This window comes from Mchenga conophoros, linkage group LG3, assembly GCF_057382185.1.
Source record: "Mchenga conophoros isolate Kocher_MC1m ecotype Shallow Benthic linkage group LG3, M_conophoros_male_GT1.1, whole genome shotgun sequence".
Lineage (NCBI taxonomy): Eukaryota > Metazoa > Chordata > Actinopteri > Cichliformes > Cichlidae > Mchenga > Mchenga conophoros.
In genome coordinates this window covers 7,639,695-7,661,043 of record NC_140528.1, presented here as the reverse complement: position 1 = coordinate 7,661,043, position 21,349 = coordinate 7,639,695, and the positions used below count along the sequence as shown (strand labels likewise).

General features: G+C 40.1%; 2 protein-coding genes across 2 annotated transcripts in view; both read right to left on the bottom strand.

Annotated features, from left to right (window-relative positions):
• LOC146577133 (uncharacterized) overlaps positions 1-20,409 on the bottom strand; it is a 126,438-nt gene extending 106,029 nt beyond the window's left edge. The window contains exons 1-5 of the mRNA XM_085268097.1: positions 20,366-20,409; positions 16,480-16,600; positions 16,291-16,395; positions 14,769-14,885; positions 11,474-11,629 (exon numbers count right to left, since the gene is read on the bottom strand). Of these exons, the coding sequence (XP_085124223.1) occupies positions 11,474-11,629; positions 14,769-14,885; positions 16,291-16,395; positions 16,480-16,568 (467 nt within the window). The 5' untranslated portion in view covers positions 16,569-16,600; positions 20,366-20,409. The remainder of the gene's footprint in view (positions 1-11,473; positions 11,630-14,768; positions 14,886-16,290; positions 16,396-16,479; positions 16,601-20,365) is intronic.
• On the bottom strand, positions 1,613-9,254 carry LOC146577134 (uncharacterized). Its single transcript, XM_085268204.1, has 2 exons — positions 7,743-9,254; positions 1,613-5,229 (listed from the first exon to the last, which is right to left on the bottom strand). The coding sequence occupies exons 1-2, from the start codon at positions 7,877-7,879 to the stop codon at positions 4,971-4,973; spliced, it is 396 nt and encodes a 131-aa protein (XP_085124330.1). The 5' UTR covers positions 7,880-9,254; the 3' UTR covers positions 1,613-4,970.
• Positions 20,410-21,349: the final 940 nt, after the last annotated feature.

Genomic DNA, 21,349 nt, shown 5'->3' with positions numbered 1-21,349 from the left:
TTATGTGTTACTCCAAAAAAAAAAAAAAGCCGTCTGACTGCTCAGACTGAGTCAGGGTAAAGTTCACATGCTGATTTGCTCTGTTCGGGTTCTTCTTCTTGCTTTTCTTAAAAGTAATGCAGTACATTACTTAGTTACTCACTAGATTAAGTAGTGTGTTGTTATATTCTGTTCCTCAGACCAAGGGTCCATGAACCAACTGTTCTTAGACATTTTTCGATCTGGGCTCTAAAGATCTGCTTATTGGCTCTCAGCTATAGTTAAGCAGGATGTCTTTGGTGAATTGAGGCTGTTTTATACAAGCTAATGACACTGACTTATTCTTCACTCAGATATGCTGTGACATTCAAATGTTACAATGTTTTTATACATACATTTATACACTACAGGAATGATTTTATATGATTCAAAGTTCAAAACAATCCTTTCTATCCTCTCTGTCACTTAGCCCAGTTCATCCTGTCTGGAAGCCTTTTGAAGCCTCCTTTAAGTCCGGCCTTTCCACTGAATCTGCTGATGGAGACACCATCTCCTCCACCTGCAGCTGTGGAGGTTCAGAGAAATAAATCTAACCTAGAGGTATATCTCTATATCTATAAAAGAAAGAAAGAAAAATGAATCAAACAGATTTTCTCTTTTGTTATTGGAAACATTGGAAACAATATCAGAGTCTACAAGAGAACAAAGATCCCCGCAGGATGTCTCTGTTTGGGAAATACTCCAGTCATTCCCCTGAACCTGGTTAGTGACCTGAATCAGTGCTTTTTCCATGAATCCTACCGATGCTACCATGAAAACATGTTCAGCTTGTGTTTGAAGATGACTCACATGCTGACATTAGATACAGAAGAACTGAGAACATAAAGGGAGCAGCTTATTGAGGGAAACCCAAAAAAGCAGAACACAAGCAGCTCTGTCCTCTGTCTCACATCATGTTCATGAGGAGAAAAAAAGCCCCTAAAGTTCCTAAAGACAAACTGTTATAGGAGGAAACAAAGCAAACTTACAGCCGTCCTGGAAGGAGGCAGGACTCCACCTGAAGCTCAGCACAGGGGGGGAGGAGGCAGATTTTCAGAAGAGTTTCTGACAGTTTAACTTGGTGATGTCAGATTTAATCTCGTCTCATTTGTTACGTTCCCCTGAGGGGTCTAGGCGGTGAGGGGGGAGTAACAAAAAGTGTCCGGGTCAGAAAAAGGAGACAAGAAGGCAAAGGGGTTAAATTAAAGAGTTTTATTCAAGTAGCTCAACTAAAAGAGACGGACAAGCCGCTATCACCATTTAAGAAAACAAACAAAACTCAGGCGTTGGTCAATAAAGTAAAACGTAAGCCAGAAAGAAAGAGAGCAGCTCACTAGCTGTAACCACTCACATGGCACTCTGGCCCAGAGCTCACAGTGACTCAGTCTGAAAAATAACAGATAAATAATAAAACCAACACATTTCTTTAAGTATAATGAGTCGTTATTACATTTAGTAATATTTAATCCTGTTTTTTTCTTCATTCTGTGAGTTGGTATACATGCATACATACATACATATGTACATATAGTTTGATCTGACCTGAGAATATTCAGTTTACAGTGTGGACTCTTCAGTCCATCAGAAAGAAACTTTGTTCCTGAATCCTGCAGGTCAGAGTTACTCAGGTCCAGCTCTCTCAGACAGGAGAACTGGGAGCTGAGAGCTGAGGACAGAGCTTCATTGCGTTCCTCTGACAGGTTACAGAGATTCAGTCTGTAAAAGTAACATTATAAAAAGTCTTAGTGGAGAATACAATTCATGGTTAGCTAAAAAAATACATTTATGTCTGGAGAAAAACCCACTTGTAGTTGGCTTAGTAAAAACATAGTTATAAGAGTAGCTAAATGGAAACAAATGAGGAGCTGGCAAATTGCCATTGTAGTGAACTTTGGAACATAATATATACTTTTTAATATTCAATTGGAAATAGTGGTGGAGAAAAGGTTGTTAAAAAATAAAGAAAAAATAGATCAGATGGAAAGACCCCTGACCGAAACAAGCTTTAGCTTCTTCCCTTTAAGTCCACCCTTCCTAAACACCCTTTTTCCATTGGCTAGTTTCAGGATGTATACTGAAGAGCAGCACTTAGTCTTTGTATCTTCACATGCTGGTTTAGAATGTGTTAAAGCAAACTGTAGACCTACTAAAAACATATTTTCTGACTCATTATAAAGAGTCCTATCCCACAGTCATGTCTGTCCCGTTTGTAACAACTGAAAATAAAATAAACTCATAATTATAATAAAGGTCAATCAAATGGACCAATATGGCAAGGCCACGATGATCCACTTGATAAAATAAATCCGCTTGGCATCTTTCTTGGCCTTAAGACAACAATTCTGATGGCTATAGATCCAAACGGGACGGGACGGGACGGGACGAAGAAAGAAAGAAAGAAAGAAAGAAAGAAAGAAAGAAAGAAAGAAAGAAAGAGTCTCAGATCCATTTGCGAATTTTAGAACCTGATTCTGGAATATGACAGTGGGCATCTTAGTAACAAAGTCAGTCATTTCCTGCTTAAGTAAGTAAGTAAAGTTTATTTATTAGGCGCTTTTCATAGACAGGTAGTCACAAAGCGCTGCACACAGAGATTAAAATAAACAGTACGATAAATAGCAAAATGGACACTATACACAATATAGTTTAAATGTAAATTAAAAATATAAAAATGTAAAAAGCATTGGTCAATAGAAAGCTTGTTTAAACAGTAAAGTTTTTAACTGTTTTTTAAAGGATTCCACAGATTCAACCAAACATAGTTGTAGAGGTAGACTGTTCCACAGCCTTGGTGCCACAGACTGAAAGGCTCCGCCCCCTTTCATCTTCAGACGTGTTCTGGGAACAACCAACAAACTCTGACGGTGTGTTCACACCGAACGCGATGGACGCGAATAGAGCGTCAGGTTTACATGTAAAGTCAATGGAAAGGCGCGATGACACGCGATTGCGGGTCCCGCGAAAATTCGGAAGCAGATTTGCGTCGCGAAAACGCGAAAACGCCTGAAACACGCGTCAGTGTAGCGCATCTGGCGCGTTTGACTCGCAAATAAAACCACGCGCGTGAGTTTTTGTGTTGCATTTTGTGCATACGCGCGTGAGTTTTTGTATTGCATTTTGTGCATACGCGCGTGAGTTTTTGTGTTGCATTTTGTGCATTCGCGCGTTTTGCGTCTACCGCTTGAGTTGGAAAAATCTGAACTCCAGCGTCAAATCGCGCCGCGACAACCAATCAGGAGCCTGGTGACGTGGCTGTGACCTAGGTCAAAGGGGCAGATCCAGCCAAAGCCCTTCATACTTCGATTGAGGGAAGGCTAATCAATGCGGTAGCAAACAACCCGGAGCTGTACGACACCAGCTGTTTTCTGTACCGAGACAGGAATAAAAAGGACCGAGCTTGGAGGAAGATATGTGAAGAGATCGGGCAACCTGGTAAGTTCATTCATATCTCTTTTGAAAGTCTTTACTGACCCGGGGAAGCCGCACAAAAGCTAGCAAGCCACCGCTATTTTCCCACTGACGTACAAATACCGTTCTGCTTTTATGCATGTTGTCATATAGGAATTTTTTTTTTTTATTAATAAACAGCACACAGTGGTCCCGCTCATCCGTCACCACTTTGCTTTTTCGCTGATTTTTTATTGCACAGTACAGCATTGCATTCTGCAGCCTGATTGACAAATCTCCTTCGTGTCGTGTCTCCTGCGCTTGCCAAATTTATCATGTTTGGTTTTGATAACCATCACGTCCAATAGAAAAAACAGCACAAAAACACCCATAACTATGAGCCTCATTCGGAAATAAACACCTGCACCGCGAGGGAAAAAGGCGCACGAAAGTGGCGGGCAGATGAAGACAAACCGCGGCATAATAATACTTTTACGTTTTGCAATCTACAAAGGTTTGCACTTTGAGAATCAGTTGTGAGAACTGTGACCAATGTTCATGTGTGTGTGTGGAAAACAATGTATAAAGTGCGTGACCAGGGGCTAGTTATTCTGAGAACCCCTGCTGCAATAAATGAGGGACCACTGTCTACTCTACGATTATTATATCCAACCTGTTAACATTTAATACTGTATTGATAGAACCAACTGATTCTGCAGCAGAGCATCCCCTGTTGCTTCTCCTGGCTGCCCAGTCCCTGAGCTCCTGCTGCTGCACCCACAGATATGTACAGCAAGCACTGATACCTTTTTAGTCGGTGGGATTCCCTTGTGATCACCTTTACTAAATATCTACAACCAATCTGATTATATCCTGTTTTTGGTTTTTTTTTTTTTTCAATGTTGAAATTAAAATCTAGTAGCAGCCTTCTCATTTCTTTGTGTTTTGTGCTGTTTTACAGGCCCACAGGGGAGGACGGCTCTGAGGCAGATGAGGGACGGGTCCCAGGACGGTCCATCGGCGGTGGAGCTGGCCATCCTGGAGTCCCTGAAGAGTCCACACCAGTCTCCAATGGAGCATTTCCTCCTCAGCCTTGTTCCTGCTCTGGAGAGCAGCTGGTCCTTTTTATTCCTGTCTCTCTGTAAATTCTTATATTTTATATATTTATGTTTAATGTTTTTCTGTTTGAGAATTTTAATATTATTTCAAATAAATTTTTATAATGACTAATGTCTCAGTTCTACTACACAGCAAATGTTGGCACACGACTTGACACATGTAGAATTTATTTCATATTATACTAATGACAAAATATACTGATACAGTGGGATGCAAAAGTTTGGGCAACCTTGTTAATAGACATTATTTTCCTGTATAAATTGTTGGTTGTTACAATAAAAAATGTCAGTTAAATATCATACAAGAGACACACACAGTGATATTTGAGAAGTGAAAAGAAGTTTACTGGATTTACAGAAAGTGTGCAATAATTGTTTAAACAAAATCAAGCAGGTGCATAAATTTGGGCACCACAAAAAAGAAATTAAATAAATATTTAGTGTATATCAATGTGTGTGTCTCCTATATGATATATGGGGTGCCTTTGTCTGGACGTGCTTCCCATCCAGAGCTCCACAGCACAGAGGAAAGTTCCAGCGCTCCTGGAATCCCTCTGTGATGGACCGCCAGTCTCCAGGTGAAGGCACAGCCATGAAGTCGTCCACTAGACAGTCCCAGATGGCCGTCGCTACCTGGGGGATGATCTGGCTCACCGACTCTGTAACTGAACGCTTGGTGCTGAAGCAGTCCGCGGTGACAAGGAACCTGGACAAAATTGTTCAAAATCAGTATTATGTGTACTGCAGTTACAAAATACATTATTCAAATTCCAAAATACTTTTGTGATGTCAGATTTAACCTTGTATGGTGTTCGGGTCTGTGAGACCCGTTTTCAGTTTTTCTCAAAAGAAAAATTAAACAATGAATTATTTTTTCAACCTGAAATTCATTGGCTTTGGCTTATTTTCTGTGAAGAACATAAATCCAAACTAATCTTCAATGACCTCATACTGTACCTTCCCCCACGCATTTACATTACATACAAGGTGTTCGGGTCCACTGGACCCAGGTCTAATAAAAGTGTTGAGAGTGTAGGTCCTGTGTTCCCACACTCTGTCTTCCTCCTTTCTGGTGCTGCTGATAGTGTTTTCTTCCCCTCCTGCTCCTGTACAAAGTTGCAACATTGTTGAAAATTCAACTATCAACACCGTCTGCTCTTACATTCCCGCACATTTTACCCTCTTTCTTGAGGGATCCAAATTTTATTTTCTCATACCCTGTCCCACCTGCAAATTAGGGGCATAATACTATAAATAAGACTTTGCCAGTGTGGTTCTTTATCACAACTGATCAAGATGGCAAAAGATTATCTGCTGCAAGGGCCATCCGATTGATTTTGGAAGAGAGAGGGGTCGGCTTCGGATGATGATGTTGACAAAGAGGTTTCAGAATATTTCACATTTCTGAAAATTCAGAGTCTGACAGTGAAGAAGAGGATGAGGTTGAGCACCATTTAGTAACAAAACAAAGACGAGTACCCCATCTGCAGCCAGCTCCAGGACCAGAACAAGCCCACCAGACAGCAAGTGAAGAAATATGGATGTCAATAACTGGTGAAATTGAATGGTCTTCTTGCCCAAGAAATGAGCCACCCTGCAGAGCTGTTACTGTGATAAGCCAGGGCCAACACGGCTGACAGGTACTCATGTGCAGGACATCAAGTCTTCATTTGAGCTTTTCATCCCAGATTCCATCCAGAAAATTATTCTGGATTGCAGTAATCTAGAAGGAAGGTGTGTTTTTGGAGAGAGGTGGAAGGAGATGGACCAAATTCATCTAAGAACTCCAAAGGCCTACTTTGGGGTTCTTATCCTTGCAGGAGTTTTCAGGTCCAAAGGGGAATCCACAGAATCTTGTGGGATGCAGAAACCGGCAAGAACCTTTCCGTGCATCAATGTCTCTGGAAAACTTCCACAAAACTTCCAGGATTATCCGATTTGATAACCGAGACGACAGACCAGCTCGACGGCAGTGAGACAAGCTAGCTGCCATCAGGACAGTGTGGGATAAGTGTGTGCACCACCTCCCCCTGTTTTACAACCCTGGGCCTAATGTCACCATTGATGCGCAGCTGATCCCATTTAGTTGTGAAACATATTGCTTCACGTGTAAATGTGTTGTCTTTCCACTCACTCCACTTGATTACAACTGATTTATTTTTTTATAACATTTTATAAAAAACAAAACAAAAAAAAAACGAGAAGCACATTAATTCATAAATCTGATTTAACAAAGGTAAAGGGAAAAAATTAACCATGTTTGCTGTTCATATGGCTTGTAATTGGGATGAAGTAAACATCTGTTGAGTAATTTAACATAAAATTGTTTGATAGAGTTAATTTGGAAAGCCAAAACTCTAGCGGGTCCACCAGACCCATGAACACTGGCTGAGTAACAAAAATATGAACACCACACAAGGATTAAATCACAAAACTTAAATCTTACATAAAACATTTTGTAATTATAAGGATAATTACAAAATGTATATTAGATAATATCTAAAACAGTTGTGTTTTGTTTTAACTTTAACATATCATAATTTGATTGGTAGCAACTTTCACAACTACAGTGAGCCAATCACTCATAATTCCTAAACATGTCAATCAGGTAGGAATGAAGTGAGACATTAATAGAAATAAAGAGTTGTATGTTGACATGTAGCCCTTTCCTTGCTTAAATCATTCATATTTTTGAAAAATTAATCTGTGATAAGACAGCTTATCAAGATAGAACCATGTAACTAAATATGAACCAAACTGTTCAGTTTTCTCTAACTCTGTTTTAATAAAGGCTGTTGACCCCTGTTATAGAGTCTGACAGCTGCAGGGATTATATACAAATATTCAACTATCCCAGAATTAAACCAGGTCTAAATAAAAAGGAGTGAGTATCACTACAAAGGTTAACTCAGTGGTCCTAATGCTACAGTTTGATATCAGCAAACACCGAGCGCATACATTGATGTGACACCACAGCCATGCTATCATGCAAACACTGATAACAGCATAAATCGAATTAAATCGGGACTTGATGAGAGCTTCTGAGTATCACTAGAAATATTATAAAGAGTCGTCTCTGTACCACAGTTTGCTTTCAGTAAACACCGACAGCATTCACTGTTAGCATAGCACATCCATGTTAGCAGTGTATAACTGGATGGATTAGCATATTAGCACAGGTATCAATAAAGGACTACCTTATTAAATACTTTTACTAACCTCAGGCAGACGGACAGGCGCTCTGCAGGTGGGATTGAGCGCCTGTAGTTGGTGTCTAGGCGGGCGATGCTGGGACCGACGAGGGAAAGCAGGTCCTCAAACTGGCCGACGGTAATATCTCTGGAATCGGCCGTCATCCAGGCGCAGCTCCTGGAGCAAATGGTGAAACTCACCAAACTGCTCACGCCTCTGTAGGACCTGATGGACCCAGGTACGGCGAGGACGTCTTTTACGCTGCTGCTCTGCTCTCCACAGTAAATAGAGAAGGGAGACTCTCTTCAAGCGCTAGCTCGACAGCTGCCATCTTCCTGCACAACTTCCTCCCACATTTCCGGTTCACGCGCGTCAAAAAATCCGCGCGATGGATTTTTCTTGGACATGCGTTGAGACGCGAATGTGCACGCGTCAAATTAGGGGCGTTTGGGGCGTTTTGTTCGCGTCCATCACGTTCGGTGTGAACACACCGCGAGTCTGTGAGCGGAGACGGCGAGCAGTAGTGTATTTTGTGAGAAGCTTGGATAAATAGTCTGGTGCCATTTAGTGTTCTGTACGTTAAAACAATGATTTTAAAACAAATTCTAAAATCTATTGGGAGCCAAGGTAAAGAACATAAAATAGGAGTGATGTGAGCTCGCTTGCTAGAGCGAGTTAGTAGTCTGGCTGCTGCGTTTTGCATAGCTTGGAGGCGAGAAAGAGATGATTTATCTAAGCTGGTAAACCATACCATACCATACCATACCAACTTTATTTCTAAAGCACTTTAACATAAAACCAGAGTTTCACAAAGTGCTGTACATGTTAATAGCATACGTAAAGAAAATTAAAATGAGATACGATAAAATAAATAGATACAATAAATTGAAACATGTTAAAACAAATTGAGTCAACCCCTCTAATCAATGCCAAAGGCTTCAGCGAATAAATATGTTTTAAGAAGACTTTTAAATTCAGAGAGAGAAGAGGCCTGCCTAACATGCAAGGGCAGATCATTCCACAACTTTGGAGCAGCTACAGCAAAAGCACGATCACCTTTAAGTTTATACTTAGTTTTCGGTACCTTAAGGAGTTGCTGATTGGCGGACCTAAGGGAACGGGCAGGTGTATATGGTTGTAGTAGCTCTGAGAGGTAGGGGGGGGCCAGGCCATTAAGAGATTTAAAAGCAAATAAGAGAATTTTAAAAACAATCCTAAAATGTACAGGTAGCCAGTGGAGTGAAATTAAAATAGGGGTAATGTGCTCAAACTTTTTTGTTCCAGTTAAAAGACGTGCTGCAGCAGGGAAAACCAATAATCTAAACGCGATGACACAAATGCATGGACAATTTTTTCCAGTTCAGCTAAGGAGACCATATGTCACAGTTTAGAAATGTTCCTTAAATGAAAGAAACAGGAACGAGACAGAGATTTTACGTGTGATTCAAGGCCCAAAGAAGAGTCAAATATTACTTCAAGATTTCGAATATTTGGCTCAGCAGAAGAACAGAAAGGGGCAAGAACCTGACTGATTTTAGAATATAGATCAGGAGGAGCGATGATCATGGTCTCTGTCTTGTTCATGTTTAAAACAATTGTTAGAAAGCCAATCATAGATTTGAGTTAAAGCCTGGACTAGGGTGGACAGCCTATTCAGCTGATGAGGCTTAAATCACATATACAGCTGAATGTCATCGGCATAGAAATGATAAGACAGGTCACTAAAAGACTGAATGAAACCAGCTAAAGGAAGCATATAAAAGGAGATAATAATGGACCCAATACTGAACCCTGTGGAACTCCGCAGGTTAGGGCAGCAGTGTTAGAGGAGAACCTATCAGTCCTAACAGAAAAGGTCCTGTCTGATAAGTAGGAAGAAAACTAGTCTAAGGCGGTGCCAGATATACCAGCCATAATGTCAATGGAGAATTGTACTTAGTAGTCAGTATAAGCTTTTAATGATATAAGTTTGCATATGATAGAATACTGACATGCTGACCTTTTGATGACTTAGACCAGCGGTCCCCAACCCCCGGGCCTTGGACCAGTACCGGTCCGTGAGTCGTTTGGTACCGGGCCGCGAGAGTTGAGGCTCGGGTGTGAAATGTATGGTTTTCAGGGTTTTTATCGGTTTTCAGCGTTATTTTGTTATTGTTTTTTATTGTTAACTCGGTTTTCCTGGGTCTTTTCACGTGTGTTATGAATAAATCTTCTTTTTTTCGGTACCGGTACTAGTTTTATTTTGTTGTATTTATCCGCGACACCTTAAAGGCCGGTCCATGAAAATATTGTCAGGCATAAACCGGTCCATGGCGCAAAAAAGGTTGGTGACCGCTGACAAAGACTATTGTTCACTACAAGACTTGTTCTGTTCTTTTCTGTAAGTTTCTTCCCACAGCGATAATAAGAGCTGAGAAAGCAGTTTCACTCCTGTTGCATCTTCAAAAAATAAAAAAAACAATAACTGAGCCTTACACCAGAGTATCGTTGCACTGGTTTACTGAACCTTTCTTTCAGGGCATGTACAGAACATCAGTATCCATTTTCTACTGCCTCCTACAGGACACGCTCTTCTTCCACTTCCTTACAACATTAATGTAACACAGAACCACTACTGCCTCTCCTGGCATTACCATTGTAGCAACACACTCATTCTGTTTCTTTCAGATGAATAACAGGAACTTAGGATGTAGGCATCTATGAATAATAACTATTATGCATACTCATATATTTATATAACCTACTAATTTCTTGCGATACCACAACTCCCTACCAGGACGATGAGAGCTGAACACTTTTATCTTCACCCCCTAACAAGAAGAGGGGACACCCAACTCTATCTATGAAACCAGGTAACACACACCAATTAGTTAAACTGAAGGAATGTCTTAAAGACAAAGGATATGTCTACACTAAATCTGGATGAATTTGAAAACTCTGTTTTTGTCTAAAAATGCTCCGCGTCCACACTAGCGTTCTCAATCGTTTCCAAGCAGTTGTTTGTCCACACTGAAACAACTGAAACACTTATGTTCCAGTACTGCGCATGTGTGAAACATAACACGATTCGACCTGCCTCTTTCTGTTTGCCTTTTATTTACTTACCAGCTCTTTGTAATGTTGCGGCAAAATGTTGAGGAAAAGCAGCGAGTTTTTTAAATGGACTAACAGGGAGGTGGAGTTGTTGCTGCGAGTAACACAAAAGTACAAAGTTACAAAAGCGAGTGAGAATTAAAGAATTTGAAGGAAAGCTATCTGCAGCATGTACAGGCTGATATTCATCTTTAATAAAGCTGTCAAAACTGAGAGCAAACATTATGATTGCCCACTCTCCAGAGCTGAGTTGACAGCTTCTGTCTGATATCAGGCTGATATGAACATGCTTTTTTGTGGGTTTTTTTAGTGGTGAAAAAATTATGTTATGTTGATTTTAATAATAAATACTTTTGATGAATAAACATGTGTCATTGTGTGTTCTCTGTTTGCTTGTGACTTGATGTTTTTTATAAATATAAATAAAAACACACTAATATAACAACGTACAACACAATCATATAATAGGTTAGGAGTATGCTGTGAAGTCCCAGCCTCCACCTGATTTTGTAATTAAACAGTGGACGGGTATGTTTATATATTATATATTATAACTTCTATAATTATAACTATATTTATAGTGTATTTATTTTGTACATTTTAGACTTGGGAGCAGTTAACACTTAACACATGCATGTCACATTCACAACTCAGTTATAACTCACGTTTCTGTAGCACAGAACAGTACAGAGTCCATTGACTGATCACTTCCCAGAGACTGAACACTTCCCATGGATCCATAGCCGGACTCTGTTTCAGAAAAGTCCTTCCTTCTAAGAGGAGAGGAAGACCAAAAGGAACTCTCTGGTCTTCTTGCGGCTCTGATAGATGGAGAGAAAAATACATTTGTTAGTCATTTTCCACTGAAGCTTTTCTCTACTCTCCTCCCTGATCCTGGCTCTGTTAGAGATGTCCTCCTGTTAAAATGTAGTTTTTCCTTCCCACTGTCACTAAGTGCTACTCATAGTGGATCATCTGGTTGATCCACTATTATTTTGTTTTGGTTCTCAATATCTCGAATCAGGACAGTTTTGGTGCCGAAACCTGGGATCGAACCAGGGACCTTTAGATGAGGGAAATATTTTGCTGCTACTATTCATAACTATCATTATTACCATTGCATTAATCATCATTTCATCAAAGCATTTATTGAAGCTGTTGGCATTATGTTAAAACTTGTATTACAGGTTAAATCTGCATGCACGCTTACAAAACACAGGCCTAGGAACAGGCCTTAGCAAAGGCCCGAATGTATTCAGCTTCTTGTTGTAACCTGTTGCATAGGAGTTTGCTTGGTAACAGGTGACAGAAGATGCGCTAAAGAGGAAGTCGAGTCCAGGGGGACTTTCAGGGCCCAAAGTCATCGCCATATTTGGAGAGAAGATGCCAGAAAGAGGAACTTCTGTGTCTGCAATCAGCTCTAAAAATTCATCATTGTCTGTACAAAATGCAAATTATGTTCTTAGAATGCGAGAGGGGGCATTTTAATCCTGACGTTATAATCAATCTGAAGTGTATTTTTGGGCGGAGATCTACAGCTGATGTTGCAGTGTACATCTCCCCACGCGTGTGTTCAATAAACTCATCTGTTTGATTGCATCCTTCTGGGAATCTGGTATTTTGCTTTGGTTCTCAATATCTCGAATCAGGACATTATCTCTCTAATATTGTACATATTTATCTTACAGTACAAAGTCAGTTGATTTTTGTTGTGAGCATATTTTAATCATTTGATTAGAATCTAAACTCAAACTGTCATTCATTAAAATGTTTTCAATGGATTGGAATAAATTTTGTTTATAATATTATTTAACTGTAAATGTTTTAATAAAAAATTAAAGGATTAATATTTTTTCAGGTGTCTGTACATTAGTAGCTTGGAAGAAATAACTTATGTAAATAGTACTTTTTCCACTATCTGTGTTTCACCCTTTCTGTGTGTGTAACCCAGGGGTCGGCAACCTGCGGCTCCAGAGCTGCATGCGGCTCTTTAGTCCGTATAGTGCGGCTCCGTGTGGTTTGGGAAAATAAATGAGAAGTATTTAGCTGAAGTGTATTTTATTTGTATTTAGTTATTTTTTAACTTGTAGTTCTACATTGGAAGATTATTTTTATATTTCAAAATCACAAAATATTATTTTTTCATCGCTCATAATAAGCGTCACACTCACGAAAGCTGACATACCCGCCTAAACAACCTGCATTTATGGAGACTTTCAGCCCCAGGTAGGCCAGTTATGGATCTTCGGATCCACATTATGTCAGCAGCTGTTCTCCACCGTGAACTGTGTTCAAACAAACACGCTCACGCCTCACAGACGACAGCTCACAGTCCTGTAGAGATAAAGTGACTTCGTACAGCCCCGACCTGCAGACGCTGTGCGCAGAGGTTCAGGAGCAGAAGTCCCGTTGTAAACATATCACGGCAGACCCGACGATGTTTCCATGAACTTTTCAGCATCTCTTTATTGACCACTTTACACACACGGTTGCTGTGCGCACACAGCCGGCTGTAGCTTTGCAGCTCACAGCCCGACACACACCAACAACAGCAGAGAGAGCACAGACGTTAAGGCTTGATTGCGGGTGCCGCTCGGGTGCTCTTTGGGTGTTAAAGGTTGCTGACCCCTGGTGTAACCTAATAAAAGGATCATTTACAACAAGAGCAGGTTTCAAGGTTAGATGACGTTGTAACAAATGTAACCAGGATTCTGCCACTAAGTGAGTCTTAATGTTGTTTTTGATTTAAAACCTCTTAACATGTGTGTGCTGGACACAATTGGATATAAGAGGTCATCATGTAAGAGTCAGAGGTTTTTTGACTGACCATGTTGCATACATATTTCTCGGAGTTCCTTCCCGAAAGAGCAAAATATAGGGAGGAGAAAGTATAAATCAAGCATTCAGTCAATGGAACTTGGAAAGAAAAGCATCTGGACTTCTTTAAGTTAACTTAAGGAAGTCCAGATGCTTTTCTTTCCAAGTTCCATTGAACCTTCACAGGCATAAATCAAGCTTAATCAAATTTACTGTCGTGTGTGACATGCAGTGTACTGCTTATGTCAAAACCTAAAGCAAAAAAAAAAAAAGTTGTGTAGTGTGCAAATACATGTGTATACTAAGAAGTTGGACTTGTCTCTTCAATTAAATCTTTCACTTTATTATTTCAGACAAACAAAGAATTGAAAAACATGTTATTGGGAACTGCTAATGAATTCCTGCTACTGATAATTGGATTGGTTCAACCATCAAAGGTAACTAATCCTATTGAACAGTTCATTAAGCAGAAGATGAATGGACATCCAAGAGGCAAAAAGTCCAACATCAAAGATTATTTTCATCATTTTAACAGATTATCGTTTCATTTTTATTTAGTGGAGTGGAGAAATATGGGGAGAGGGTTGTTGGGGATGCTTTCTCCTCTCTGGTCTTTAGACAAGATGTTCAGTTCTTGTGTTAGGACAAAGTTTGATTCCTTTGTGTTTAAAGACAAATGCAATGATTATATTGACTCCTGAACCGGTTTGATAAACAGCTGATATTTAATTTCTTTAGAAAGTGTCTTGTAATTTTATTTCCTGGTAGAAAGGTGTCTTCCTGGCCTGAAAGACAGAAAGCAGCTTACTATTGTTTTCTATGAAAACTAGGGTTCAAACTGAATGTAATGTAAGAAATAATTACTGATGGTCAGGGTGAGTTTTGAGTATAAGTGATATTTATGCTTTACTGAGTTTACCGCTAACTTCCTCCAACATACAGCACAGCATGACTGATGAAGAAAACAAGATCATGAGCATCACTTCCTGTTTGCTGAAGTGGTTTTTCAGTTGCTTAGAAACCAAAGGCTTGTTTTTAAGAGACAGTTTAAATGGGATTGAGGGAACGACGTGTTTGCACTGCAGTTTATATCCAACAACATCAAGCAGTTAAATCAAAGAGTTCATGTTGCTAACAGCTCACCTCCCTGCTAAGGAGACTGCGCTTCTTCCAAAGCTGTAATCAATTCTACGATTGTATGACACCACAGAAACACAGCTGCGTCCAGGTTCAGGTCCAAAAATTCTCTTAGAGAAGATCCTGTTAGAGAAGAAAAACGTGTTTTTCATTTGCAGCCACAGAACCCAGATTACCTTCGTCGTTCCAAAAATAAACTTGTTTGCAGTCTGAGCATGAGCAAAAGGAAAATCCAAACTAGTGTTGACAGTGTAAGAACAGAGCGCCACCCAGAGGTAAACTTTTTTTTTTTTTTTTTTTTTACACGGTAACTATGGGCTCAAAATGTGGTCATAAATATTTTGTACTTGTAAAAAAGATTTGTGCGTGCGTAAAAAAGATTTGTGCGTGCGTAAAAAAGATTTGTGCGTGCGTAAAAAAGATTTGTGCGTGCGTAAAAAAGATTTGTATGTGTAAAAAAAGATTTGTGTGTGGACTTAGCCCAAAAAAACCCTGCAAGTTACAAGTACGAATTTTGACCCTATTTTTCTTCCTTTAAGCTGATTGGTCAATATCATGTCAATCACAAATTAAACAATCCAATCAGAGAACAGATGGGTTTGGCTGTCGGAGGGGCGCTTTTTTGAACTGCAGGTCCTTGAAGGGTAATCTCTATATAAATATCCGATAGCAGCTAGGTCCCCTAACTTTCAGTAGCTGTTGAAAGGATAAAGTTGTGGTATATCAGTGGTTAGAAATACCATTATTACTTTAGGATTAGTTTAACACAAAGTCAGGGCTGACCCGGGACCATTACTGTGAGTCACAGTGCGCAGCATAAAAGTCCTTTCACATCGGACGCAGGATGTGCTGCTAATGCTAACTGCTAACTAAAAGCAAAGGATCCAGAATTTGTTGCTGGCTGCTGGGCTCTGTGTGCAGCAGCTCTACCTGCACCTGCTCCTTGTCTTTTCTATCTCTGACTTTATGGCCTCTACAAGAGTTTGTTGTTTTTTTTTGCTGGTTCTTCAAATGTTCAATAAAAACATGTATGCTAATTCATAACAAATAAAGCTTTGTAATGAAGACTGTCGTTTCCAAAACACTGCCCCCACCCCGCGTCCGCAGCGCTGTTGAAAAGGCTGTGGAAGTCCCTGTATTAAACACGTAGTCCTGTGACACAAAAATCACCAAACTCGGACACAGACTGTTTTCCTTCATGGTGATGAAGGAAAACGCTGGGTTGGCATGTAAAAGGGCATTTATTCCCTTCAAAGACCTGCAGTTCAAAAAAAAAAGCGCCGCTCGACAGCCAAACCCATCTGTTCTCTGATTGGATTGTTACATTTGTGATTGACATGACATTGGTCCAAACAAATCTTTTTTTAAACACACACACACACACACACACACACATCTTTTTTACGCATGTACAATTTTTTTTTTTTTTTTTTTTTTTACACATACAAATCTTTTCTACAAGTACAAAACCGATTTACAAGTACACAATATTTATGACCACATTTTGAGCCCATAGGTAACAGCTCACCTGTCTGCAGCAGACTCCTGCTGGGATTTAAAATCAACGAAGAGGTGCCCTTTAGACCCGTCACTCTGTAAGGACCCAGAGCTGGGTGGAGGTCCAGGCTGGTTCCTGTGAATAATGATGCAGCAGTGATGTGAGTGCTGAGCTGTGACATGGAGAAGAGTCATGGACAGTTAGAGATGGTCATCTCACCTCTGAGCTTTGGTCTGGCTCTCATGTTCCCCACACAGAGTGCTTTTAGAGGGAGGGACTCCCTCCTCTCTGTCCTCACACTGATCCATGCTGCTCAATTCAGCTCACACACACTTTCTACCTGCAGAGGAAACACAAATCATTCATGTGCACATCAGCTGAAATCCTCCTTTCATCATGTGTGCTGTCCAAATATCAGCTGCTTCTTTCCTGCTTCATCTCAGTGTCAGCTGGATGCAGTCAGACAGCAGTGTGAGGCAGAGGAAGCTGCCATCAGCTGCTCTGCTATCAGTCCACTAGATGGAGCCTGAAGCACACACGATGCATTCACTGACACACACTGATTCACTGTGACTGGAAGCTTCAGTCAGTCCAACACGTGTGACTAACACATTTTTAGATCTGGGCTCTAAAAATCTGCTTATTGGCTCTCAGCTATAGTTAAGCAAGATGTCTTTGGTGAATTGAGGCTGTTTTATACAAGCTAAAGACACTGACTTATTCTTCACTCAGATATGCTGTGACATTCAAATGTTACAATGTTTTTATTCTGGGACTACAGGAATGATTTTATATGATTCAAAGTTCAAAACAATCCTTTCTATCCTCTCTGTCACTTAGCCCAGTTCATCCTGTCTGGAAGCCTTTTGAAGCCTCCTTTAAGTCCGGCCTTTCCACTGAATCTGCTGATGGAGACACCATCTCCTCCACCTGCAGCTGTGGAGGTTCAGAGAAATAAATCTAACCTAGAGGTATATCTCTATATCTATAAAAGAAAGAAAGAAAAATGAATCAAACAGATTTTCTCTTTTGTTATTGGAAACATTGGAAACAATATCAGAGTCTACAAGAGAACAAAGATCCCCGCAGGATGTCTCTGTTTGGGAAATACTCCAGTCATCCCCCTGAACCTGGTTAGTGACCTGAATCAGTGCTTTTTCCATGAATCCTACCGATGCTACCATGAAAACATGTTCAGCTTGTGTTTGAAGATGACTCACATGCTGACATTAGATACAGAAGAACTGAGAACAAAGGGAGCAGCTTATTGAGGGAAACCCAAAAAAGCAGAACACAAGCAGCTCTGTCCTCTGTCTCACATCATGTTCATGAGGAGAAAAAAAGCCCCTAAAGTTCCTAAAGACAAACTGTTATAGGAGGAAACAAAGCAAACTTACAGCCGTCCTGGAAGGAGGCAGGACTCCACCTGAAGCTTAGCACAGGGGGGGAGGAGGCAGATTTTCAGAAGAGTTTCTGACTGTTTAACTTCGTGATGTCAGATTTAATCTCATCTCATTTGTTACGTTCCCCTGAGGGGTCTAGGCGGTGAGGGGGGAGTAACAAAAAGTGTCCGGGTCAGAAAAAGGAGACAAGAAGGCAAAGGGGTTAAATTAAAGAGTTTTATTAAAGTAGCTCAACTAAAAGAGACGGACAAGCCGCTATCACCATTTAAGAAAACAAACAAAACTCAGGCGTTGGTCAATAAAGTAAAATGTGAGCCAGAAAGAAAGAGAGCAGCTCACTAGCTGCAACCACTCACATGGCACTCTGGCCCAGAGCTCACCTTTCCCTGGGATTAAATACTTTTGATTACTGACGAGAGTCAGCTGTGTAAAAGGGAGAGCTGGCACCTCAGGCAGAAGCCATTGAAGGACACGCCCACACAGGCACCTTCAGGAGGAGGCCCTGCTAGGGCCTAACACATTTCTGTTTTTCCACTGAGCAGGTTCAGCTTTTATTAAAATAAATATGTTTGTGTCTTTCTCTAAATTCTTAATTATCAGTAATGTTCCCTGAGAAATCAACATTTCTTGGTTCTGATACAAGAATGTCGTTTTCATGGCCGCCATTCACGTGACCCAAAGTGTTTCTAATCTCTGGAGAACCGAGGTTTTACTGGTGCTCCTGAATGCAGCATAAGAAGGAATTTTCCACTAAGTTTCATGTGACATGAACACAGACGGATGACGTGTCTGTGTCAGTCTTTTTCTTTTGAAACAAACTTTATTGAGACCTATGAACAGTCCAACAGCTATGAATGAAATTTAGAGGATTCAAAGAAATATTGATAAAAGTTCTCCGAGCTGCTGTGCAAATATTTTTAACTCACTATGGAAACTCCTGGTTTCAAACTTTAAGCTTTTTTGCTCAAGCAGTTGAACAGAAATAATATTAAACTATAACAGTCCTGATATACAGTGATCCCCTCAAAAATAAACACAGATATAAAACTTCTGTCCATTCTGCCATTAAAACGGTAAAATAGATCCACTGATCTGATTTTTTTACTGTTTATGAAGAATAAGCAAATATATTATAAGATGATGAGAGGTGAGAAAAAAAATGCTCAGAATCACTCGTTTGTATTCAAATGTCAGAGTTAGTATTCATCTGTTCCTCTCCTACACGTCACTATAAAGTTTAATCTTCTAAAAGTCAGAGTTTGAGTTCATATTCACTGCAGTTTAGTGCAATATCTACATGTTAACGTTTGTTTGTGCTAAACTGTTCATTTGTTCTGTTTCATAATAAAATATAGATATAAACATCTGTAACATCTGCACTTTAATATCTGGTATTTTGTACAGACAGAAGACAAAAGGTTTACTTTAGTATTAAAATATGAGTCCCGTACAAATCAAATATGTATATAAAACTTAAAACTGATTTTTTTCAAACTTTTTTCCTCACCAGGAAAAAAGAAAAACTTTTTTCACGTCAAAGCTCAACATCTGACTTACTATTAATATAAAAACCGTGACTGAAGCATCTTTAAATGTTCCGATTTATTAACAGTGTTTTAAACTTAATACAGTAACTTTTGTTCAGTCTGAGAAATGTAAAACATGTTTTATCCTCCATCTTTGTTTCAGTGTGAACAGTCTGAGCGGACAGTTCATGATATTTTTAACAGAGGCCGACCTGCTGAATCAAATTTGTTTTAAGGAACAAAGTCCTCTGCTGTCCCTCCACCTGCTGCCTCTGAACACAAAGGGTGAGAACTTTAAATTAACACTGTGGCAGATATGTAACCATCTTTAAATGATCTCACTGACTTACAGACAAATGAAGGAAGATGTCTGTGGTGGCTGAAACCTCCACCCAAAACATATCCACAGACAGCAAGGTTGTTGTAGTTTTGTAATTTTTAATTAGTTTTTATTTGCATTTCTTTTTCACTTTGTGTTTTTAATTCTGTTTAGTTTCAGTTAGTTTCCACGGTGAGTTTGCTTGTTTCAGTTTATATTTGATTTTTTATTTATTATATATTTACGGGGTCAGAGGCTGGACTGACGTAGATTAATGTAGATTTTATGATAAAAACGGAACTTTTTGAAAGCAGTGACTCAGTCTTTTTTTTAGCCAAACTAACAACACTAACAGGCCATTTCCTGTAAAATGTTAATCAGTTTTCCAAAATCATTTCATTGATCATTCTCAATAATTTAGTTAATTTAGTTCAGTTTTGTGTGTTTTGTAACACTTCTTCCTGTTGGAGAGGAGCCAACAGTTTGTGACGCAGTATTTTTAAGACCGACATGTTGAACCTGTATCTAACACACATCTATACGAAGTATTCATTTACAAAGTGCGCTCTCTGTCTCCTGCTGTCCGTGTAAATAAAAACATCCGGAGCTCAGCGGCTCTCCGGTTGAGCTCAGGCCACATTCAGTGTGTTTAGTCTGATTCCCGGACTCTGATCACACAAGCCCAGAAAATGGCGGAGACACTCGGCCTTGTTGGAAAACATTACACACTGACTTTAATGGAGAGACCGGAAATACAAACACACACAGTTTGTTGTGTGAAGAAATCAAACACGAGCTGAACAAACAGTAAAGTTCCTAAAGACAAACTGTTAAAGGAGGAAACAAAGCAAACTTACAGTTTCTTCACACACCAACAACAAGCTCCACTCCACACCTGGACACTAAACACGGACACACAGGTGAGCTGCTTCCTGGAAGGAGGCGGGGCTCCACCTGAAACTCAGCACAGGTGGGAGGGGCTCAGCTCTGTGTGTGCTGATGTGTTAACTTTAAAAATATGCCGTCTGACTGCTCAGACTGAGTCAGAGTAAAGTTCACATGCTGACGTGTGGAGACATGAAACCTTGTTGTAGCTGCAGGTGTGAACACACTGATCCCAGATCAGCTCTGCTGTATTTGTAACATGAACATTTCTGCTGCAAAGCTTCAAATGTTCAGCATGTTTCTCTGTTTCCAGTCTATAGATCCAGTCACACTTTCTACCTTCACCTGTGCAGTAAAGACTGAGAGCAGAGCTGAAAGCAAGCGTCCAATCAGTGAGCAGCATCAACACCTGAGCTTCATTCAGACTCTGTTATTGAAGATGTTGTTGGTACAAAGTTCATCTGCTGCTCACATGAATCCATGAAAGATTTATTTCACTGATGTTTCTTCAAAGCTCATTTCAACCTGTTGAAGTCATGAATGAAAGTGCAGACTGAGAGTGGATCACATGATGTTTGAGGTGTGTCATGTGACATGTTCAGTATTGTCACACATGTCTAGATTGTCCCTGATATCATAACTGCTCAAACACTGATGATTATATTTGAAGAATTATTCCTGATGGCAGCAAAGTTTGAATGGAGCTCTCTGTCTGTGCTGATTTGTCGCCCTCTGGAGGTCAAAGCACAAACTGCATGATGTCACTGTAACCACCACAGTGACAGGAAGTGTTTTTATGACTGAAACACTGAAATGATGCTAACGGCTGTCGTTAGGCTCACTGACAGCAGTGCTGATGTGTTCATGTCAAACACTGGCTCAGGTCAGACTCCTTCATCCTTCTCCAGCGTGAGGCCGCCCTCAGACCCACAGGAGCTCTGACCTTTGACCTCCTG